The following is a 23,855-nucleotide window of genomic DNA, read 5'->3' as shown; positions in this document are numbered from 1 at the left end:
GGAGACTTTAACACTCCACTGTCAATCAATATTAGACAGATCAACAAGTCAGAAAATTAACAAGGATATGCAGGACTAGAACTCAGACCTGGAGCAAGAAAACCTAATAGACATTTACAGAACTCTCCACCCCAAATCAACAGAATAAACATTCTTCTCAGCACCACATCACACTTACTTTAAAATTGACCACATAATTGGAAGTAAATCACTCCTCAGCAAATGCAAAAGAAAGGAAATCATAACAAACAGTCTCTCAGACCACTGAGCAATCAAATTAGAACTCAGGATTCAGAAACTAACTCAAAAACTGCACAACTTCATGGAAACTGAACAACTGGCTCTTGAATGTTGAGTGGATAAACAATGAAATGAAAGCAGAAATAAAGATGTTCTCAAAACCAATGAAAATGAAGACACAACATACCAGAATCTCTGGGACACATTTAAAGCAGTGTCTAGAGGAAAATATATAGCAATAAATGCCCACATAAGAAGCAAGGAAAGATCTAAAACTCACACCCTATCATCAAAATTGAAAGAGCTAGAGGAGCAAGATCAAACAAATTCAAAAGCTAGCAGAAGACAAGAAATAGCTAAGATCAGAGCAGAACTGAAGGAGATAGAGACACAAAAAACCCATCAAAAAATCAGTAAATTCAGGAGCTGGTTTTTTGAAAAGATCAACAAAATAGACCACTAGTCAGATTAATAAAAAAGAGAGATTAATCATATAGATGCAATAAAAAACAATAAAGGGGATATCATCACCGATTCCACAGAAATACAAACCACCATCAGAGATTACTACAAACAACTCTATGCACATAAACCAGTAAACCTTGAAGAAACTGATAAATTCCTGGACACTTACAACCTCCAAAGCCTAAACCAGGAAGAATTCGAAACTCTGAATAGACCAATTACAAGGGCTGAAGTTGAGGCAGCAATTAATAGCTTACCAACTAAAAAAAGCCCAGGTCAGATGGGTTCACAGCCAAATTCTACCAGACATGCAAACAGGAGCTGGGACCACTCCTTCTGAAATTATTCCAAACAATCCAAAAACAAGGAATCCTCCCCAAATCATTTTATGAGACCAACATTCTGATACCAAAACCCGACAGAGACTCAAGAAAAAAACTTCAGGCCAATATCCATGATGAACATAGATGCAAAAATCTTCAATAAAATACTGGCAAACCTATTGTAACAGCACGTCAAAAAGCTTATCCATCACGATCAAGTAGGCTTCATCCTGGGGATGCAAGGCTAGTTCAACATGCGCAAGTCTATAAACGTAATTCACCACATAAACAGAACCAAAGACAAAAACCACATGATTATCTCAATAGATGCAGAGAAGGCCTTCGACAAAATTCAACAGCCCTTTATGCTAAAAACTCTCAATAAACTACGTATCTATGGAACGTATCTCAAAATAATAAAAGCTATTTACAACAACCCCACAGCCAATACCATAATGAATGGGCAAAAACTGGAAACATTCCCTTTGAAATCTGGCACTAGGATGCCGTCTCTTATCACTCCTATTCAATATAGTATTGGAAGTTCTAGCCAGAGCCATCAGGCAAGAAAAAGAAATAAAGGGCATTCAATTAGTAAAGGAGGGAGTCAAATTGTCTCTATTTGCAGATGATATGGTTGTATATTTAGAAGACTATTTTCTCAGCCCAAAATCTATTGAAACTGATAAGCAACTTCAGCAAAGTCTCAGGATACAAAATCAATGTGCAAAAATCACAAGCATTCCTATACACCAATAACAGACTTAAGGAGAGCCAAATCAAGAAGGAACTGCCATTCACAGTTGCTACAAAGAGAATAAAATACCTAGGAATACAACTAACAAAGGATGTAAAGGACCTCTTCAAGGAAAACTACATACCACTGCTCAAGGAAATGAGAGGACACAAACAGATGGAGAAACATTCTATGTTCATGGTTAGGAAGAATCAATATGATGAAAATGGCCATACTGCCCAAAGTAATTTATAGATTCAACAATATCCCTATCAAGCTACCGATGATCTTCTTCACAGAACTGGAAAAAGCCACCTTAAACTTCATATGGAACCAAAAGGGAGCCCACATAGCCAAGTCAATCCTAAGCAAAAAGAACAAAGCTGGAGGTATCACACTACCTGAATTCAAACGATACTACAAGGCTCCAGTAATCAAAACAGCATAGTACTGATACCAAAACAGAGATATAGACCAATGGAACAGAACAGAGGTCTCAGAGGCAACATCACACATCTACAACCATCTGGTCTTTGACAAACCTGACAAAAACAAGCAATGGGGAAAGGATTCCCTGTTTAATAAATGGTGTTGGGAAAACTGGCTAGCCATGTGCAGAAAACAGAAACTGGACCCCTTCCTGACACCTTATACTAAAATTAACGCCAGATAGATTAAAGACTTAAACATAAGACCTAACAGCATAAAAACCTTTGAAGAAAACCTAGGCAAAACCATTCAGAACATAGGCATAGGCAAGGACTTCATGACTAAAACACCAAAAGCATTGGCAACAAAAGCCAAAATAGACAAATGGGATTTAATTAAACTCCAGAGCTTCTGTACAGCAAAGGAAACAATCATTAGAGTGAACTGGTAACCAACAGAATGGGAAAAAATTTTTGCAATCTACCCATCTGACAAAGGACTTACATCCCAAATCTACAAAGAACTAAAACAGATTTACAAGAAAAAAGCAAACAAACACATTCAAAAGTGGGCAAAGGATATGAACAGACACTTTTCAAAAGAAGACATATATGAGGCCAACAAACATATGAAAAAATGTTAATCATCACTGGTCATTAGAGAAATGCAAATCAAAACTACATTGAGATACCATCTCAAGCCATTTAGAATGGCAGTCATTAAAAAATCTGGAGACAACAGATGCTGCAGAAGATGTGGAAAAATAGGAACACTTTTACACTGTTGGTGGGAGTGTAAATTAATTCAACCATTGTGGAAGACAGTGTGGCGATTCCTCAAGGACCTAGAAATAGAAATTCCATTTGACCCAGCAATTCCATTACTGGGTATGTACCCAAAGGATTATAAATTTTTCTGTTATAAGGACACATGCACACAAATGTTCATTGCAGCACTGTTTACAATAGCAAAGACTTAGATCCTACCCAAATGCCCATTGATGATAGACTGGATAGGGAAAATGTGGCACATACACATCATAGAATATTATGCAGCCATAAAAAATGATGAGTTCATGTCCTTTGTAGGGACATGGATGAAACTGGAAACCATCATTCTCAGCAAACTGACACAGGAACAGAAAACACCACATGTTCTCACTCATAGGCAGGTGTTGAACAATGAGAACACATGGATACAGGGAGTGGAGCATCACACACTGGGGTCTGTCAGGGGGAACTAGGGGAGGGACAGTGGGGGGTAGGGAGCTGGGGAGGAATAACTTTGGGAGAAATGCCAGATATAGGTGATGGAGATGGAGGCAGCAAGCCACATTGCCGTGTATGTACCTATGCAACAATCCTGCATGTTCTTTACATGTACCCCAGAACCTGAAATGCAATTATATATGTATTTTTAAAAAGCATATTGAAACATTGTGATAGTAGTCTTATGTAATTTGACACATAATCCCTTACCTTTATTTTCATACATAAATTTATTATGTAAAATAATAAATCCTAGTGGGCCATGAATCCTAGCTTCTTCTGTCTCACCTTCACGTGAATGCAAAGCAATCTTACCTAAAGCCTAACATATCAGAATTCATTGTCTTTCCAAAATTCAGCAGTCTTTACCTTAGACCTGTTAACAGCCCCACCACCCTTTGCTAATATTAGTGACTTTAGGAGTTAGACAAGTCTTTTATGCTCAGTTTCCAAAAAGCAAACACTAATAATTTGTTTTTACCAGACATCTCCTTAATGGGAAAATCTTTAGTGTTTTTCTATTCAAGTCCATCATCCTGAATATAGATGTAAAAATAAGCTGTCTAAAATATTATAAAGCTCACTTGCTAAGGACTTCAATGGAAAAAAGCATCCCACATCCATCATCATTTTTGAGATTCCTTACATCTCTCTGAGGTAGGCAGGAGAGAAATGATTCCTCTGTTTCCAAGTGGGAAAACTGGCATTAATAATAAAAGATTCATCACATCTCTTATGTAAGTGGAACTGTAATTTAGGCTTTATGACTTCAAAGGCCAGTGCTTTCTCAAATTGTTTCATCAAATTATCTTTGGCCTCAAAATCTCTAGCACAAAGACAAAAAATAGGTTTCAAATCTATGCCAACTTTGATTATTAGTAATTGTTTTAAAAGGATTTTGAGGTCTGGTCAAGCTAAGTGAGAGAGGGATCTCCAAACTAATCATTGATTTACTAATCCAAATAATCTATGGAGCATTTATTATGTGCCAGGCACTGATCTAGGCGCTGAGAAATGCAATGTCTCCCATCGGTATGAAAAGAAGGAGGGCAACCTGGGTGAGACTCTCCTCCTTCTTTGTATTATCTGTCTCCCTTGTGATTTCCTAGTTAGCTCCAGTTGGAATTTACAAAACCCTTTCACTATCTAAGGCTACTTAGCATGCGGAGGAAGTCACTAACTGTGCAAATTGGCCCTATACCTTATTTCTAAAACACATTTTTTTTTCATATGTTAACATTCTAAAATTAGAATTCATCTTACAAAGGAGTCTTATGATTTCTGTAGACCTGAATTGAAAGAGTTCTTCTGGGCAGAATCTGTATATGCTTCCATCAGTCACATTGTGCACCATCAACTTCACAGTACCGAATTTTTCTACTTGACATATTTTGGACTACACTTGAGGTATGAATTTAGATGGTAGATCTGCATGAGCATTAACTTGTGGTTCAAATTCCTGAAGAATATTTTACCTTTCCCTACATCTAGTACTAAACTTATGGCATGTAACTTTTTGTGTGGGTGGGTTTATGCCTTGTTTAGCCTTACAATGAAGATAGTCTTTGGTGACTCAGCCTTAAATGAACGTATCTTGGGAATTTTGTTTTCTCCTATTGAAGTTGTATTTTACAATGAATTTTTTGTTCTGATTTATTGAAATATAGTACAAATAGATGCTAATACTAATTGGGTTGTATTGCTACTGAAAGTCTTATTAATCTCTGGTTGACTCCTTACTTTAGTCCCTATAAACTAACATCTTAACTACTTTAACTCTACTTCATCTTCTAAACTTGAAGCAATTAAAGTTTCATGTAATAACTAAGACATTCATTGTAAATTCCCTCAACTTCTCTATAGATTACCTTCTTTGTTGCTTTTCCAGAAAAGGAATTATTCTTCCCTTTTTTCAATGCCAAACCTTTTTTATTTGTTGTGTTCTCAGAAAGCTTACTTCACATTTCTATGTGTTTCCTATGGCTCTTGATTCTTACTCTGTCTATAAGAACAGTTGAGTCTACTCTATCAAAATAAACAAAATGCATCTCTTGACCTAACTGTCTAAAAGCCACTGCCCCAACTTTCTCATTGCAGACAACGGTTCTATTCTTCCAACAGCTCAGGGTATATATCCAAAGGAGTATAAATCGTTCTATTATAAGGACACATGCACACAAATGTTCATTAAAGCATTGTTTACAATAGCAAAGAATTGGAACCAACCCAAATGTCCATTGATGATAGACTGGACAAGGAAAATGTGGCCCATATACACCAGGGAATACTATGCAGCCATAAAAACAATGAGTTCATGCCCTTTGTAGGGACATGGATGAGCCTGGAAACCACCATTCTCAGCAAACTGACACAAGAACAGAAAATCAAACACTGCATGTTCTCACTCATAGGCGGATGTTGAACAATGAGAACACATGGACACAAGGAGGGGAGCATCACACACTGGGGTCTGTGGGTGGGAACTAGGGGAGGGACAGTGGGGGTGGGGAGTTGGGGAGGGATAACATGGGGAGAAATACCAGATATAGGTGATGGGGAGGAAGGCAGCAAACCACATTACCATGTATGTACCTAAGCAACAATTTTGCATGTTCTTCACATGTACCCCAAAACCTAAAATGCAATTATACACAAACACACACACACACACACACACACACACACACACACACACACACATATATATATATAGACAAAAAAACAAAAACTCTTAGTTTACCCATATCAGGATCTCATTCTCTCTCAAAACCCAAATTGTCAACTCATCAGCAAATCCTATGGCCCTGCCACTCTTCTCCACCTCTACAAATGTAGTTTTTTTACCTGGACGATTACATCATCTTTTACCTGGACTATTCCAATAGCTGGTCTCCCAACTTGTAGTGTTGCCTGCCTACAGTATGTTTGCAACACAGTAACAAAAGGGATCTTTTAAAAAGGTGTCAGATCATGATCTTCCTCTCTTCAAAATCCTCCAATGGCTCTCTAGCTCTCTTGCAGTAAAATCCAAAGTTCATTTTCATGCCTGTAAGTCCTAAAGAATTTGACCACACTGCCCCTCTCCACTCACTCAACTCTGGCTCTCTGGTCTCTTTGCTATTCCCTAAATACCAATGCATTCTTGTCTCACACCTATCATTCCTTCTGGCTGGAGTGTTCCTTTCCAAAACGACCATATAATTCCCTCCCTTGCTTTATCCAAGTCTTTTTTTCCAAGTATCATCTTTATGACGTGGTCTTCCCTATCTAAACTGATATTGTATACTCTCATTCTCCACCTCCCATTTTTTGCCTTGTGTGTGTGTGTGTGTGTGTGTGTGTGTGTGTGTGTGTGTGTAGCATTTATTATCTTCTACTATTGTATGCAACACTTAAAAATTATTCCATTTCTACCTTCTAACTTGCCCCACCAAGGCAAGCATTTTTGTGTGCTTCATTCACTGTTGTATCTTTAGCACCTAAGACAGTGTCTGACACATTCTAAGGGCTCAATAAAAATTTGTTGATTATTTGGATACCAAATTTTCAATAATCACTTAAACCATTATGAATATGGCTTCTGATCCTACAGTTCTGCTCAATTCATGAAGTTTGAGTTTCCGTATGCTATAGCATTTTATCTGATTTTTATTTCTACAAGATCCCTCCTTCTCTTGAAACTTTTTCTTGCAGAGATCTCTGAAATGTTTCATTGTCAAAGTTTGGCCACTGTGTTTGGGGATAAGTAGGTTGCCATCTGCACGTCTCTTACTTGATTACTTCCTGAAGCAGGCTAGTTCATTTCAGAAATCACTCAAACAAGAAATGACTTAATATTGGATTGAACTCTGCCTTCTAACTTCTACCCAGTGATCTTAGTTCTCAGCTCTGCAATTACTCAGAACAAGTCTAATTCTGCTTCTCTAGTAGCCTCTAAGATACATTGAGACATTTCTTTCCATTTCTTTCCTCCTCTTCAGTCTTCTTTGGATCAAAAAGTATTATGGTTCCTACAACCATAACTCTCAAAACATTGTTCTGAATTTTTCCCATCTTGGTCATTGTCCTTCAGATAATTTCTAGCTTATCAATCTCCCTGTCTAGAGATTAAACTCCAGAGGCCCCCTCCCTGAGACTCTAATAAAATAGTTTCCTAAGTTCTTGTTCTAAATATTATTTTAGTAGCTTAAGCAAAGGTGACAAAAGCTTTATTGGCATTCTCTATCATCACAAGTTTACCTGAGATAAAGTCAGTTTAGACCATTAAGCCTTTTAAATTATGAGCTGAAATTAAACCACATCTTTTCTATCTGTACTTGAAATATTTGTATTCATTTTACATTCGTTTTGAAAGTTATCATCTTTCCATCATTTTAGTTTTAGCATACCCATTGGTTATAGCATAAGGTCTGATCTCTCTGCGTGGAACTCAAGGTCCTCTGCAATTAAGTCTCAACCATCCCTTTTACCTCCATCATCCACTGCCACCCCAGCTCCCATTCACATTGCTGTCCAGCCACACTGGGATACTCAGAACCCCAACAACTCCAATCTTCCCACCTCCTTGACATTGCTTATACCTAATTCCCTTGGACTAGAATGACCTCTTGCCTCATCTCCATCTGTTGAAATCTTTAATATTAGGGCTACCAAAGACCTCATGAGCTATAAAATCGTAACTACCCTTCAACACCTCATTTCAATGCCATCTTTCTCACTAAAACATCTCTATCTCTCCCCACACTTCTAACCACTCTACACACACACCTTAAAAACCACACCAAAGATAATTAGCTTCTATTTTTTTACAGTGTGCACGTTCTTGGATGATGTGGATTATAAAGCTTATTTCCTCTTCTTTTGTAGTATAGTTATTTTTGTCTCTTTCTACCAGATTATAAACTTGCAGAACTGTTATCTTTGTTGTATGCTATTCAATTCTCAGTATAATTTTTAAAATGAATTTAGATTACTTAAGAAAATGAGATACTTGCAGAATGATTTTCTAAAGCTTAAAGAGTTTTAGCTATATTTAGATATATTTTAGAGGACAGGGTATGTAGTTATAAAAAGATACTCAAGCTTATAGGACATGAACTATTTTCCATCTTCTAGGTGATGCTAAGGAAAATATTTATATATTTTGCTTGTTTATAGAAATAAGTGTGACAGAACTAATCACTAAATCCCACAGCAATCTCATTACCAAATGCTGTGTTACATTATTTGAATACATCAATTCAAGTAAACTTTAGTAACTATTCAGGTTGATGATTTATATTGATGAGTAAATATTCACCAACCAAAAAATATCAGATGAAACATATACTTTTATATTAGAACTGGAGATACTAGATAAAATTTCCAAAATAAGCCAGGTGTAGTGGGATGCCCCTGTAATCCCTACTACTTTAGGCTGGGGTGGGAAGATACCTTGAGCCCAGGAGTTCAAGCCCAGCCTGGGCAACATAGGGAGAACCTGTCTCAAAAAAAAAAAAATGCTACAGTAGTGTCTTTTAAACTGCCCCATTTTGTGGGAAGAAAAGCCCCAGGAATCATTCCTATGTGGGATACATACCAATTATGAGAATAGTTGTCTCCTTTGGAATGGGGGTAACAAATCTTCCTACTTTCTCCAAATAACACTGTCCCTTGAGGTTTACAATCTTCAAAAACATGGGAAAGAAGTCGATCATTTGCCCCACCTATAGACAACATTTCAAAATGATACAGAGGCCAGCCTGAAGCTGTACAATTTATATTATTTATATTATTGATATTTATGGGAGTGCAAATATTTTTAAAGGCTATGATTTAGACATTGGATTAGCAAACAGACTTTAAAAACATTTCTGAATTCATAATTTGAATCAAAATCAACATCTTTTAAAACAGCTCTTCATATGCAGCATTTATCCATCTTTCCCATCTCTTTCTAGGCTGTCTCTGGTAAGGTTAAATACCTTTGTATAAAGATGCTAAAGAACATTTTGGGAGGCCAAGGTGGGTGCATCACTTGATGTCAGGAGATCAAGATCAAGCCTGATGAAACGCTATCTCTACTTAAATAAATAAATAAATAAGCAAGCAAGCAAGCCAGGTGTGGTGGTCTATGCCTGTAGTCTCAGCTACTCAGAAGACTGAGTCAGGAGAATTGCTTGGACCTGGGATGCAGTAAGCCAAAATCATGCCACTGTACTCCAGCCTGGGTGGCAGAACGAGACTCAGTCCCCCCCCACCAAAAAAAAGACGCTTAATAAGCTGGATGCAGTGGCTTACGCCTGGCCAACATGGTGAATCCCTGTCTCTACTAAAAATATAAAAATTAGCTGGGCATGGTGGGGGGCACCTGTAATTCTAGCTACTTCAGAGACTGAGGCAGGAGTATCACTTGAACCCAGCAGGCAAAGGTTGCAGTGAGCTGAGATTGCTTGCCACTGTACTCCAGCCTGGATGACAGAGTAAGACTCCATCTCAAAATAAAATAAAGTAAATTTGATTTAAAACTTTTAGCAATGCCATGGCAAGTCTCCCTCATTCACTCAAAAGTTTTAGATGCCAGGGTTGGGTTTTAAATGCTGAAACCTATGTAGGAATATGAGCAGGGCATTTAAAGTTTACATTCAAGAATTTAAACAAAACTCAGATAATAAATATGGTACAGTCCTTCCGTTTGTGCTCCTCTGATGACATTTTTTCAAGTCAACTTCTTTCTCTAATTAGAACTTCACATACCCTCTCCTCTCCGGCTTCTGTTCACTTCTTGAACAGAACTCAGGGCCTTTGTTATGTATCTTAGGCTCACTTTTGAGTGGGGTTGGCCCCGATTCAAACCTGTAGAAGGTATAAAGAGTCAATGCCTTTCCCAATAATAATCATTTAAATGAAAAATTTTTAACAATGCAACGTTAAAAGAATATTAAGAATTATAATTTCTGCTACTACTAAAATCAGTGCAGAGGGAATCTTTTCTCAGAGTCAGCAACTCACTGTGTGTTTTAAAAAGGCTAAAGGACTATGTGGAAGCAGAAAGCAATTTATTTGATTTGATGGCTAGTGTGGCTTTAAAAATAAGATGTGAAAGATTCAATTCTCTCATTTTTAAGGGTTAAGAAAACTAAATTTAATCCCATTTCCAGAGCATAGCCATTTCTGGAAAGAGATAGGAGAAAATGAACTAGAAAAAAAATCAGCAAATAGAGGATGAGAAGCTTAGAAGATTATCCTAAGGAAGCATTATTTAAATAAATCACTTATCATATTCTGATGTTCATTTGACTGGAATTAACCACTAATGTCGGATTTCATTGTTCTTGTAAAATCTTATTGTTACCATTAACCTTTGTTCAGGGCTTTTAAACTTTGTCAACCTTCCCTTCCAGGTGATCAAATGGAACACAATTGCTACTAGAAGAGAACTGTTCCCCTGCAGTGGAGCAGTGAAGAGGACTTTTACATCTAAGACAAAAGGAGAGTCTGTAGCAGTCTGAGGAAGTGCTGGTCTGCGGTGGGATCCACAGTGCCACTTCTAAAAGCCTCAGTCAGGTGGCTGACCTTGGACTGCCATGAGAAACAGATGAAGGATGGCGAGAAGGCTATGTTCTTGGGCTCTGGGTCTTGCCATTTAAAAGAATATTAGGTTTCTATATTCAACTGTTTGTTCCTGAAAGCTGTGCTCTCTCAGTCCTCTTTCATTCTGCAGAGGGCAGGTTTGGTATCTCCAAGGTCCACATTTTCCTAATCTAGATTTTATTGTCACAGAGCCAAATTAACTCTCCAAGGCCTCACATTTTCATCGTTGCCAAGTAAAATTAACAAAGTTGAGTGGGCAAAGTGGAAGATGAGTGATTTATTTTTAGTATTCTTAAATAGTACAGAGAAAAAATATGCCAACTGAAAAAAATGAAGACAGAATCCCCTGATGAGCCTATTTTCAAGGTCTGTTAATAAAATCTCATAAATGTAAAAAGGCATCTCGTGAAAATTTTATACAGGGATTTGGTTTGTTCAAGTTACATAAACAGAATTCTTTACTCAGGGTTTCAGAGATACAAGTATCTACATTGGATTAAGAATTTAAAACCAGCCATATTCTTGCTTTGTTCTAAAGCTTAGATCTGATAATATTGCAACATAGCAGAGTAACTACCCTTGAGTTAGAATGAGATGAGGAAGAAAGAATTCACCTACTTGTGAGCAGGTCCTGAGTGATAAAATCCATCAATTCAGACACTTTGGAGAAAATGCCAAGTGATGCCTTCATATAGCTGTTTCTTAGAGGAGCTGAACCTCCAGCAGAACCAGCTATCCAGGAAGTTATCCCAGCAAGAATCCAGATTCCACCACGCCTTCTACAAACCAGTGGTCCTCCAGAGTCCCCCTTTCATGGTAAAAAAAAGAGAAAATTTAAAAATAGCCTGTAAAACATTTCATCAGTTCCACAAACATCAGCAGTCATCACAAAGTGGACAGAGGTAGAGGCAAAGAAGTCCAGTAGTCAGTATCCATCAACCTTTTGTTTATCTATTTTCTTGGGTCCTTATCATTAGTTTCAAGCACAATCTTTTCATCCAGATAAAATCTCTTTATACTTACTGTCAGCAATCTTGTTAGGCTAACAATTTCTCTTCCGGTTTTTTTTTTTTTTCACTACTGTGTACATTCTAAAAATCGTTAGAAGGGAGGTAGTTCACATAGATGCTTCTACTATAGTTTGTCACCTGGAATTGCTAGTAAAGACTAGGTATCTTCCAGTCCTATAGAGCAACAGTGAATGGATCCCCCAAGATAGCTCAAGGCCTCAAGGCTTTAAAAACGGAAAGCCTGGGAAACCTAATTTTGTCCCTGGGGATGTATGTAAAGGACCACATTGACTCTCATGCCACAGAATAAAGAGCCCAAGATTTTAGGATTACATCTTCAATAAGGTTCCAGAATCCATGCTTTAAGAGTATGTTTCAGGCAACGTTGTGTCAGATTAAACTCTCCTCAAAAGGTGTGGAGGAGGGCTTCATCCATGAAAGGATTATCTATAATGAATACAGATAGCAAAAAGCACCTTTAGCCTATCTATTTTCCAATATAGAAAGTGGCATAAGTGTAAGTTTCAATTTCCTCCCTCCCAAACTCCTGTTACCCGCTTGAAGAAAAACTCAAAAATCCGTCCAACAGATAATTTCAGAGAGCTTCCCACAATATTTTCAAGCTGCTTTCTGGCAAAGAATAATGACTCTTTACTGCTCCACCTTAAAAGAGAAGATAATTTACTTGGAAGACCTGTCTAAAACTTAAAACTAATGTGTTTCACAAATTGACCTCCTTGTCCCTCTAAATATGTTGTGAAGATTGCTGTTCTTTGTGAAGTTGTGTCAGCCTTGGGAGAGCGTGGTCATTCACAATATCCCTTATACAACAGTCACTAAAGTTATGCATCTTTGGTCAAACTTTGTACAAATATATTCTGCATGAAAGAAAAGAATCCATAATGCTTAACAACATGTGAAATGAAGAATTCAGAGCTGGACCTAGTAAGATTGTGAAAGTGGTGATATTGCTTGATTCCATTGGGTTGAACACATTGAAACTAACTCCTTTCCCCAACCCACCAAAATAAAAGAAGCGTAGGGGTAGGAATAGTCATGGAGACAGGAAATAATTCTTTAGTAAAAGGCGAAAGATTTATATGATCTGAAGAGAAACAAGAATATAGGAAATAATTCTTTCTGCTCAGGTCAATTATACTTTTTCAGTAGAAATAAGATGGAAAGATGAAGGGAAAAGGAAGTTTGACCCAGTAACAGAAGAAGCATAAGCTTCTTTTGAGGAAAGGCAGAATCTACTTTCACTCACATGTTACTGAACAACTAGGCTGGTTTATACTTTTGTACCTGGCAGGCATCCACTCCCCCACCAGGGAACCTGGCACACAGCATGGTCCTTCCCAGGGGAGGGAGATTCATGCTCTTGAGCACAGTATTACACATTTTGTCATCCATGATGGGAAGTTCCATTTCTTGTAGGACATTTGAATATTCTGATGCTGTAGAGAGAGGGCAGATATGTTAGTACACAATATCCTCATGGAAACAAATTAATGAGAAAAACAATGACTACCACCTGTGGTGGAAGTATTTTAAAACTATTAAAATAGTTTAAACTCTTAAAACTATTTCAAACAGATTTTTAACCACAGGTGGAAGTCATTGTTTTTCTGTGTGAATCATATTCACTTCTAAAAATCAGATAAGTGATAGAGGACATTTTTAAAAACTTTAGCAGATTTTTAAGGTAAAATAGGCAATTGTTTAATTGTGGATTCTTTAAACAAATGCTTCCCCAAGAGGAAAACTTTGGTCAATAAAGCAATGTTTTATAGAAATCTTTTTATTTTTTTGAGACAAAGTGTCCCTCTGTCACTCAGTCTGGAGTGCAGTGGTGCAATCATGGCTCACTGTAGCCTCAACCTCCTGAGAGAAAGTGATTCTCCCACCTCAGTCTCCCAAGTAGCTGGAACTACAGGCATGCTACCACAATTGGCTAATTTAAATTTGTGTGTGTGTGTGTGTGGAGACAAGGTCTTCCTATGTTATCCAGGTTGGTCTTGAATAGCTTGGCTCCCACCCTCCTGCCGTGGCTTCTCAGAGTGCTAGGATAACAAGTGTGAGCCACTGGGCCCTGCCAAAAATTCTTTATAAAATAAAAAATCACAATGTATTTTTGTCAAGCTTTGAGGTATCTTTGACAAATAAAAACTATTTTTTCAAGGAGTACAAAAGTGATGTTTTGATATACGTATACATTGTAAAGTGATTACCACAATCAAGCTAATTAATGTTACATCACTTCACAGAGTTAACTTTTTTGTAGTGAGAATACTTAACATTTACTCTCTTAGCAAATTTCAAGTATTCAATATATTAACTATAGTTCCCATGCAGTATACTGAGTTCCCAGAACTTACTTGTCATGTAATTCCACATATACATCCTTTAAACAACATCTTCCCCCCTCCCCTCTCTCATATCCCTGGTAATCACCCTTCTACTTTTTGTTTCTATGAGTCTGACTTTTTAAAAAGGTCACAATATTAAAGACAAAGAGGCTTAACTATTGTTACTATTTCCTGATTATCCTTTTGCCGTATTCCTCCTCATCCATCATAGTTCTATCCAACTTCCTTTATCTGCTATACCTAACCAAATTGGCAGCAGCAGGAGTGATATGAATAGTCTTAAAAAAAGTATAAGCCTTTTGGTACATGGTCAACAAAATTATTTCTGCTTCTCCTGAACATTCAGAGAGCTGGAAGAAGTATTAAGTTATTTTAATGTTTCTTACTCTTGGAAATCTTGCTCCATCCACTGGTCAAGCAAAGAATCCCTGGTTCAACTTTATCATCACTGTGGGGAAGACAGATTGGCTGAACAGCAGTTCCTGAGAAAACAACACCAAAGGCGTGAGGTTCATGGATAAATAAGTCATGTTGAATATATTTGGAAAAGTGCTATCTGTTGATTTCATGGGTTCTATACTTTCTTCCTAAATGTAATAATGACATATTTTAAGTTTTGCCCTCCCCATATAAAACTGCTTCATAGTTACAGAAATTTAGAGAAATGCAGAAAAAGTAAAACAAGGAAAAACATAACCTATTGTTCTGCACACCACCACGATCCCCTTAACCTATCAACATTTTAGACTATGCTTTTGTTTTGAAAGGATAGTTTTTCATTCAACAGTTATTGAACACAAATCCAGAGGAATTAGCCACGCCACCACCTTTGAGGTATCAAATTGATCTTTAAGATCCTAGAAATTTACCTGGCCATGAAAGGAACTGTAAAAAACCTGTGAAGTTTAGAAAAAATATAGATAAAAGTGGGGAGAGACTGTAATTTAAGAGAAAGTGACTGAGGGATTGATCATCATTGATATCCAAATCTTTAGATTTAAAAAGCCTAGTAACTCCAACTATGATACAAAAAATAACGTTATATCTAGACACATGCTGAAAATGTAGCACACAAAAAATAATGGATCTCAAAAAAATCTAGAAGGAAAAAATCATATTACCCAAAAAAAGAATGTTATTGATTTCTCAACAGCAATAAGTGAATGTCAGAAGACAGTAGAACAACGTGATAAAAATATCATGTGTTAATCACTCTTTTAGGTCTCAATAAAATGAATAGAAAGAAAAATATCTCTGGGGAGAGCCTACACGAGTGTGTATATTTGCGTTTGTGTGTTGGGAGAGGGGAGATGAAACAGACAGCAAATATAAGTTGTTCAGTGGTAAACACACGCTATGGAAAAAATTAGGATAAAGGAGATAAGTCTGGAGATGAGGGAGAATGGCATGGGAAAAATCATTTTAAATATGATGATCATGAAAAGTCTCACTGAGCAGGTGACATCTGAGCAGTCTTGAAGCTAAGGAAAGGAATCATGCAGTTATCTGGGTGGAAGGCATTTGATGGAGAAACAATCCTTGCTACAGGGTCATGCATATATGTTTAGGGAACAGTGGGAGACCAGGATGACTGGAATAGATTAAGTAAAAGGTTTTGTAAAAAAATAAACAAATCAGAGGTTAGATGTAGGACTAGGAAAGAGGGTATTCAGATAATAATGACATTGATTTTCATCTAAATGTAATAAAGAACCACTGAAGTGGTATGAATAGGGTGACATAACCTGATTTATGAATTTAAAAAGCATTATTCTTGTCACTGGGTTAATAACAAACATTGGGAAGACAGAAGCAGCTTGAGACAATTTCAGAGACCACTAAAATTCATCCAGGTAAGACATGATGGTAGTATCGCCTGGAATAAGATAGCAAAAGCGTGAAGTGAGTGAGGCAGAAGCAACAGGATTTTATGACTCATTGGATGTACAGTATCAGAGAAAGAATAATAAAAAACGAATCCAAAGTTTTTTAGCCAAATCAACTGGAAGGATGGAGTTGTCATTAACTGAAATGAGGGAGGCTATAGGTAGGCATCCATGAGATGTGGAGGTGGTCAGGATTCTGTGTTAAACATATTAAGTTTGAGATGCCTATTAGCTATGCAGTTGCATGACCAGTTGACAATTGGTTACAAGAATTCCACTAATTTCAGAAGCATATGCAATATAAAGAAACCTAGGCTAAGAGTAGTCTTCAAGTAGCAGATGGTGTTTAAATTCTTTATCCTGGATGAGATCACTAAGAGAATGAGTACAACTAGGGAATAAGATGTCCAGGGCTGAGACTGGGTACTCTAACAATATGAAGTCAAGGAGAAGAGGGGGAATCATCATAGAAGACTAAGAAAGGGTACAATAGGGTAGGAGAATAACTAATGAATTCCCAGAATGCAAGTGAAGAAAATATTTCCAAGAACATATGAGCAATTCTGCTAAAAAACTCTTATCCAGAAAGATGGGATTTGAGTAGTTACTTTGAATTTAGCAATATAGAGGTCATTAGTGACTGTGACAAGACTAAATTTATGGAACAGCGGAGTGAAAGTTTGATCTTTTTAAATGTAGAACAGACATCTTAACCTAATACATCCAACTATGAGAATTGAGGAAACGAAATTGACACAACTAGCATTGACTTGCTATAAAGGAAAGAAAAAATGGGGCAATAGTTTCCTCTCATATACAATTCCAGTTTGAGATATTCTCAGTATTTGGATCATCTTGTTCCACTATCTTCTGACATTAACTTACTATTGTTGAGAAGTCAGTAACATTCCTTTTTGTTAATATGTCTTTTTCCTTCTAGATTCTTTTGGGACTTTTAGTGTGCTACATTTTACACACATGTCTAGATATAAAATTATTTTTTATATCATAGAGTCACTAGGCTTTTTAAATCTAAATATTTGGATCTCAATTATGGTCAATTCTCAGTCACTTTAACTTAAATTACAGTCTCTCTCCACGAATGTCCATATTCTTTCTAAACTTAAAATTGGATGTTTACTACACCGTCTTCTCTGTCTCTTACCCTCATTGTCACCTCTGGGTAATTATTTCAGTTTGTCTAGTTCCATACACCTAATCTAATCTGGTAGATAAGTATTCTGTTGAGTTTCTAATTCCAATTACATTTTTATATTTTCATGTTTTATTAGCTTCTTTTCAAATTTCCCTTCCATCTAATAGTTTAGCATGGTTCAGTCATTTTCAATACACTTTTACTTCTTTAAGCTTTACTATACTTATTTTCTATTCTCTATCATGAAATTTGTAACCTGATTGTTAATGCTTCAGATTCTATCTTCAATGCAAATTTCTCTGCATGGTTGTGTGCTTGAATTCATTAAAACTTTATGGGAATATATTGAAGCTGGGATTTAAATTTCATTATCTCAGAGAGGATTTACTTTTGCTTCTGCCAGAGTCTGAATCCTCACCTGGAACCTCTTTAAAATCTTGCCTTGGCGTTTTTGTGCCACACAGGTGATGTCAATTCCAGCATCAAACCTGACTGAAGCCTGGCTCATGATTACAGATACTTCTGAGAACCCTCTCTCCAAAGCCAAGGTTGACACAAGTAAGTGTCCTTATTCCCTCACTTTCTGTAACATAACTCCCCTAACTCCTTCTCCCTACCTTTCAAAGCATCACCTTTCAGAAAGTTCCAGGGTCTTTACAGCTCCCCTGATGGCCAGGTAAATCTCTAGGACCTTAAAGATCAGTTTGATCCCTCAAGGGCAGTGCCCTGGCTAACTACTCTGGATTTGTGCTTTGGTTTTGGCCACTTAACATACTTGCTTTTTTGGCATTTTTTTTTTAAATAAGGTTTTTAGTGTTTTACCCAGAATGTTTATGTTACCTGTGCTGAGAGAGTGTTATATCTTGTTCACAGTAATTACTGAAAGAAGTCTCTGAAAACATTTTCAAATGTTTAAAGCTTTTTGTTTAGAGATGAATACAGGCAGGTAGGTAGAATGTAGTCCAGCCAAGACACAGAAGTCCTTAAAATACCAATTGGCCAACATATGGACGTAGCCTAAGTTGTTCATCAATGGATGAATTAATAAAGAAAATGTAGTATATATACACAATGGAATGTTATTCAGCCATAAAAAGAACGAAATCTTGTCATTTGCAACAACACAGACGGAACTGAACATGGATGTTAAGTGAAATAAGCCAAAGACAAGTACCACATATTCTCACTTACGTGGGAGCTAAAATACTACATTTCACGAAAATAGAGATTAAACCTGTGCTTATGAAAGGCAGGGAAGGGTAGGGAAGAGAGGAGGATGAAGAGGGGTTGATAATGGTTACAAATATACACTTAGAAGAGATAAGACCTGATGTTTGATAGATCAGTAGGATGACTACAATTAGCATTCATTGATTGTATATTTCAAAATAGCTAGAAGAGAAATAATTCAAGTGTTCCTATCACATATAAAATTATAAATATTTAAGGTGATAGATACCCTGATTTGATTATACGAATGTTTCAAATTATCACATGTACCCTGAAAATACGTACATCTAATGTGTATCAATAGAAATAAATAAAAAGGAAAAAAGTTGATTGTTAAGCATAAGTAATTCGTGGCTGGGACATGTAGCCTGTACAGTAGTTTATTTTTTAATAGGTTATGGATTGAACAAAATTATTTTAAAAAGAAACAAAGCTTAGCTATTCTATTACTAGACAGCCACACAGAAATTAAAGTTAACTTGTATATAATTAGCAGTTTTTCCCCATTGGATTTTTAATATTCTAACTCTCCATACTCACCAAACTTGACTTTGTGTTTTAGATACAGCAGTGCAATATCAGGACTCATATATTCATGGCAGTTGTATTCAGGATGGATAATAATTTTTGAGACAGGAATATTCTGTTCTTGCTTATCCTTCTGAAAGAGGCTGTACTCCCCAGATGTCACAGTTATATTCTTCAGTTGCTTCCTAAAACCAAAGGAAAATATTTTTCATAAGTAGTTGTTTCCCCTAGGCAAGATTTCTTGGTGGGATGTCATTAAAGAAAAAGTGATTAATGTACCTTTAAGCATCCCCAAGTCTTTGAAGAAGGTTTTCCTTATTATCATTACCAATGGTCATAATTTTTTTTTAATCTAGAAAAAGTCATGGTTTTCAGTCATGTTTCCATTTTTCTGAGTCAAGTATTTAAATATTGCCTCCTTTTCTTCTTTCATATACAAACCATAGTTCACACATGCTATGCCATTTGTAACAGGATATAAAAATTGCTTTCTAGAACTGTTCCTTCTTTTCTCTTATATATACCCTCTTTTGATCTGGTCAAGTATTTGTAATTTCTGCAGTTTTTTCCCTCCTAATTATTTAAACCCAGATGATCAAAACTTTGGAGGCTCCATTTAACATTTTTTGTTCATGCTTTATTATAATAAGTAACCACTGCCTCTATCCAAGCACTAAATTCATAAATTATAGATGATGTCCTGGATTGTTTAGAGTCTCTATTCAGTAGAACAGGAAGCACTGGAAATCTTGGGACAGATACACCTTTCCGGGAATCAGGAAGATCAGTGTGTGGGTACACTGGGAGGCAAAATTAAGAAGGGGATTGAGGGGCCTTGCGTGGTGGCTTACGCCTGTAATCCTAGCACTTTGGGAGACTGAGGCAGGTGGATCACGAGGTCAGGAGATTGAGACCAGCCTGGCCAATATAGTGAAACCCCATCTCTACTAAAAATACAAAAAATTAGCTGGGCTTGGTGGCAGGCACCTATAATCCCAGCTACTTGGGAGGCTGAGGCAGGAAAATCACTTGAACCTAGGAGGTGGAGGTTGCAGTGAGCAGAGATCATGCCATTGCACTCCAGCCTGGGTGACAGTGTGAGACTCCATCTCGAAAAAAGAAAAAGAAAAGTAAAGAAAGGGATTGAAAATGAACCTATTTAGAGCAACAAATCTCCCAGTCCCATAGCCAGGAATCAGGGCCTGACAAGTAATGGAAATTCACAACTTACTCACTGAGGCTGTCCAGGCAGTGTGCTGCTGTAACAACTCGATCTTCTTGAATCAAGCTTCCTCCACAGAAGTGGTGCTCATTTAATTTTAGGGAGACCTACCCAAGAAGAAAGTTACAAATGCAGCTAATATGTCTCCCCACAGATGTATCTCCATCAGAAACACTGGATATCAACTCTTCTAATCAGACATAATGTTCTTCAAATACTGACATAAATTGGAAGTAAACTTTTTGGTAGAGAGCTAGAGGAGGTCAGGAGAAAAACTGCATATCAACCTGGATTCTTGGTTTTGAAACAAAGGAAATATTTCACTGTTTTCGCATTAAGAAATCAATGCCTTTGTTGTACTGACCTGCCAAGGATGTCCAGCCACTGTTGAATTTCTCCAACTACTAATTCTAGAGAAGAACCCAGATCCCACAACAGGTTCCTTACTTTTCATGTTGACCACGCGAATTCCACACTTCAGTCCTTCGTAGAAGAGAGCACGTGCGTGTGTGCACTCACACACGTGCACAGTGTGTGAGTGCACACACAGAACCTTATTTAAGAGTTTACTTTACCAAGATTTCCTGTTTGGATTTTCCTGGCCTGGCACAGACGTTATGATACCACTTAGCTGCAGACTATCACATTCTTCTCTCAATACTTTCTTCAGAAAATCCCAAGGCACCCGGGTTGACCAGAATTTGCCTCCTGCCTACTCCCTTTCAGTCTGTGCTACCACTGGACAGGAAGGAGCCAGCACTGCCTCTGGTAGGTGACTTAGGGCTTACTCTGGGAATATGCACATTTAAGTTGGGTTAAAGATATCAGAGGCCAGGTGCAGTGGCTCAGGCCTGTAATCTCAGAGGCCCAGGTGGGCTGATCGCTTGAACGCAGGAGTTTAGGACCATGGGCAACGTGATAAGACCTCACTTCTACAAAAATATGCAAAAATTAGCCAGATGTGGTAGCACATGCCTGTGGTCCCAGATACTGGGGGGCTGAGGCAGGAGGATCATATGAGCCCTGGAGGTTTAGGGAGCCATGACTGCTCCACTGCACTCCAGCCTGGGCGACAGACCGAGACTCCGTCTCAAACAAACAAAACAAAATGAAACAAAGATATTGGGAAATGACATGTACTACTCTGGAAGGGAGATACTTGACTTTAAGTTACTTCTACTTGGTTAGGTTTCCTTGGAGCAGGCTCCTTAGCACACACATAGTTAGCAGGTGTGCCTAAAAACTTGAACTCTAGAATCTAAAATATTTCAAAAAGGAAATCTGGCCCAGGCCTTCCTTTGGGGACATCTGGGCGTGCACCACCCCCTCACTCTTTCTTCCCAAATGCCTCACGTGTGCCTATACCACCCAGCCTTCCTGAGGCAAGGAGTTATGAAGTTTTCCCTCTCCAGAATGCTCAGTCTCCTCCACAGTCCCGGTAACGAGGGGCCTGGGCTCACCTAGGCTTCTGGGAAGGCCCATGACTAGCAATAGCAACAAACCAGCACTGGCCAGCACCCCCATATCCTCACGCATCCGCCTCGCACATCCTTCCCTCCTGCAGGCTGCGAAAACTCTGCGGGGAAAGCGGGAACCGCGTCCTTTATGCCCTCCTGACCCGCCTATGGGCAGCACCTGCCGTGGCACCTGGGTTCGCAGGTGTCCCTCTTCACGTTCAATTGATCACATCATTGTGAGCTGCCGCCGCCCTCTGGTCACGCCCGGTATCACAGCCTTAGAGACTGGCGCAAGGTGTCCTCAGGGGCGGCAGGGGCGCTCTCACGTGTGCAGAGGTTCCTGCCAGCAGATCAAGAGCAAGCCAATCAGTGGCCTGTAACGCTTAGCCCTGCGACTTCTGTCCCAGGTTGGGGAGTGCCGCCCGGGCTCGAGGGCAATGAAGCTGGTCCCCCACGCAAAACACAGGCAGGACTTCTGAAAGGTGGAAGCTCCTTAAGCTTAGAACAATACTACCCCTTCTAAGAAGCTTGTTGGAGCTCTTGATCCTCAAGAGTTTTCAAAGAGTGAATAGCAAAGATCACGCTTGAGCTGCCATCATTTTCCGGGTGACAAGTATTGTAATCCATTTCAGCAGAATGGGTCGAAAGCTGTAGGATCCATCATTTGAGATCATTGAAACTAATCTATTGGTGAGATGTCACCTTTTTTCCTTGAATATTATTTTGTAACAAGTTAGGCTGAAATTGGAAGACAAACAAAGCCAGAATTTGTAATGATCTTACATTTTGTCAGAAAATTAGGGCAAGGCTAAATGGGCATTCTATATATATATCAAATAACCTGGACACCAGTCCTCCAGCACCAGTTGGAGGATTTTACTTTTAAGTGCAACATTCTACTTTCATGTAAAATAGAAATAAAAGCTTCTTGAGGTAGGAGGATAAATAAACCAAGGGGGACAGGTGGGAGATGAACAGGTAGATGGGAACACAGAAGGCAGTCAAGGTGGAGAGAATGCAGGCACAGGTAAAAGCAGGTGACAATCTACTGGGGACAATGACCTCTGTGACTGCAGGAGAGAGCAGAGGGTGAATGGACACCTTTTGATGAAAAGCCTAAAAAAAGTGAATGATGCCTGGTGATGTGGCATGTGGCCTGTAGTCCCAGCTACTGGGGAGGCTGAGGCAGGAGGCTGGCTTGAGCCCAGGAGCTCTGGATTGTAGGGCACTATGCCAATCTGGAGTCTCTCCACACTAAGTTCAGTATTAATATGGTGATCTCCCTGGAACAGGGCACCACCAGGTTGCCTAAGGAAAGGTGAACTGGCCCAGGTTGGAAACCGGGCAGGTCAAAACTCCCTTGCAGTTCAGTAGTGGGATCTCACCCATCACTAGCCAGTGCACTCTGCCCTGGGCAATACAGCAAGACCTTGTCTCTGAAAAGAAAAAAAAGAAAACTTTTTTTTTTTTTTAATATGACTGGCACTCAAACTTGAAACACACATCTCAAACCTTCTTGTCTCGTGAACCCAAAGTGGCTTCTGTGATTTTTTTGTTTGTTTTCAAATGAGGTCTCACTCTGTCTCCCAGGCTGGAGTGCAGTGGTGCAATCTCAGCTCACTGCAGCCTCAACCTCCCAGGCTCAAGTGATCCTCCCACCTTTGCCTCTCAAGTAGCTGGGATTACAGGAGCATGCCACCACGCCAGCTAACTTTTCATATTTGAGGCGCAGTTTCACCATGTTGTCCAGGGTGGTTTCTGTGATTCCTACGTCCCAAGTTCCACTACATGAAAAAACTCTAGAGCTACACTGACCAATGTGGCAGACATTAATCATATGTGGCTATATAAATTAAAATTAACAGGAAATCAAATTAAAAATTCAGTCACACTAGATACATTTCAAGTGCTCAGCAGCCACCTGTGGCTAGTGGCTACCATGTTGAACAGCACAAATATAGGAC

The 23,855-nt window shown here is 38.4% G+C and overlaps 1 protein-coding gene across 1 annotated transcript in view; it reads right to left on the bottom strand.

Annotated features, from left to right (window-relative positions):
• Positions 1-23,488, bottom strand: part of OVCH1 (ovochymase 1) — an 89,658-nt gene extending 66,170 nt beyond the window's left edge. The window contains exons 1-9 of the mRNA XM_032268574.1: positions 21,895-23,488; positions 20,799-20,917; positions 20,444-20,541; positions 19,225-19,397; positions 14,799-14,894; positions 13,349-13,500; positions 11,652-11,841; positions 10,197-10,295; positions 8,952-9,127 (exon numbers count right to left, since the gene is read on the bottom strand). Of these exons, the coding sequence (XP_032124465.1) occupies positions 8,952-9,127; positions 10,197-10,295; positions 11,652-11,841; positions 13,349-13,500; positions 14,799-14,894; positions 19,225-19,397; positions 20,444-20,541; positions 20,799-20,917; positions 21,895-21,970 (1,179 nt within the window). The 5' untranslated portion in view covers positions 21,971-23,488. The remainder of the gene's footprint in view (positions 1-8,951; positions 9,128-10,196; positions 10,296-11,651; positions 11,842-13,348; positions 13,501-14,798; positions 14,895-19,224; positions 19,398-20,443; positions 20,542-20,798; positions 20,918-21,894) is intronic.
• Between the last annotated feature and the right edge of the window lie 367 nt (positions 23,489-23,855).

Source organism: Sapajus apella, unplaced genomic scaffold (assembly GCF_009761245.1).
Source record: "Sapajus apella isolate SASKATOON/1434 unplaced genomic scaffold, GSC_monkey_1.0 scaffold183, whole genome shotgun sequence".
NCBI classification, from domain to species: domain Eukaryota; kingdom Metazoa; phylum Chordata; class Mammalia; order Primates; family Cebidae; genus Sapajus; species Sapajus apella.
The sequence above is the reverse complement of the archived record's forward strand: the minus strand, read 5'-3'. Positions and strand labels throughout refer to the sequence as shown.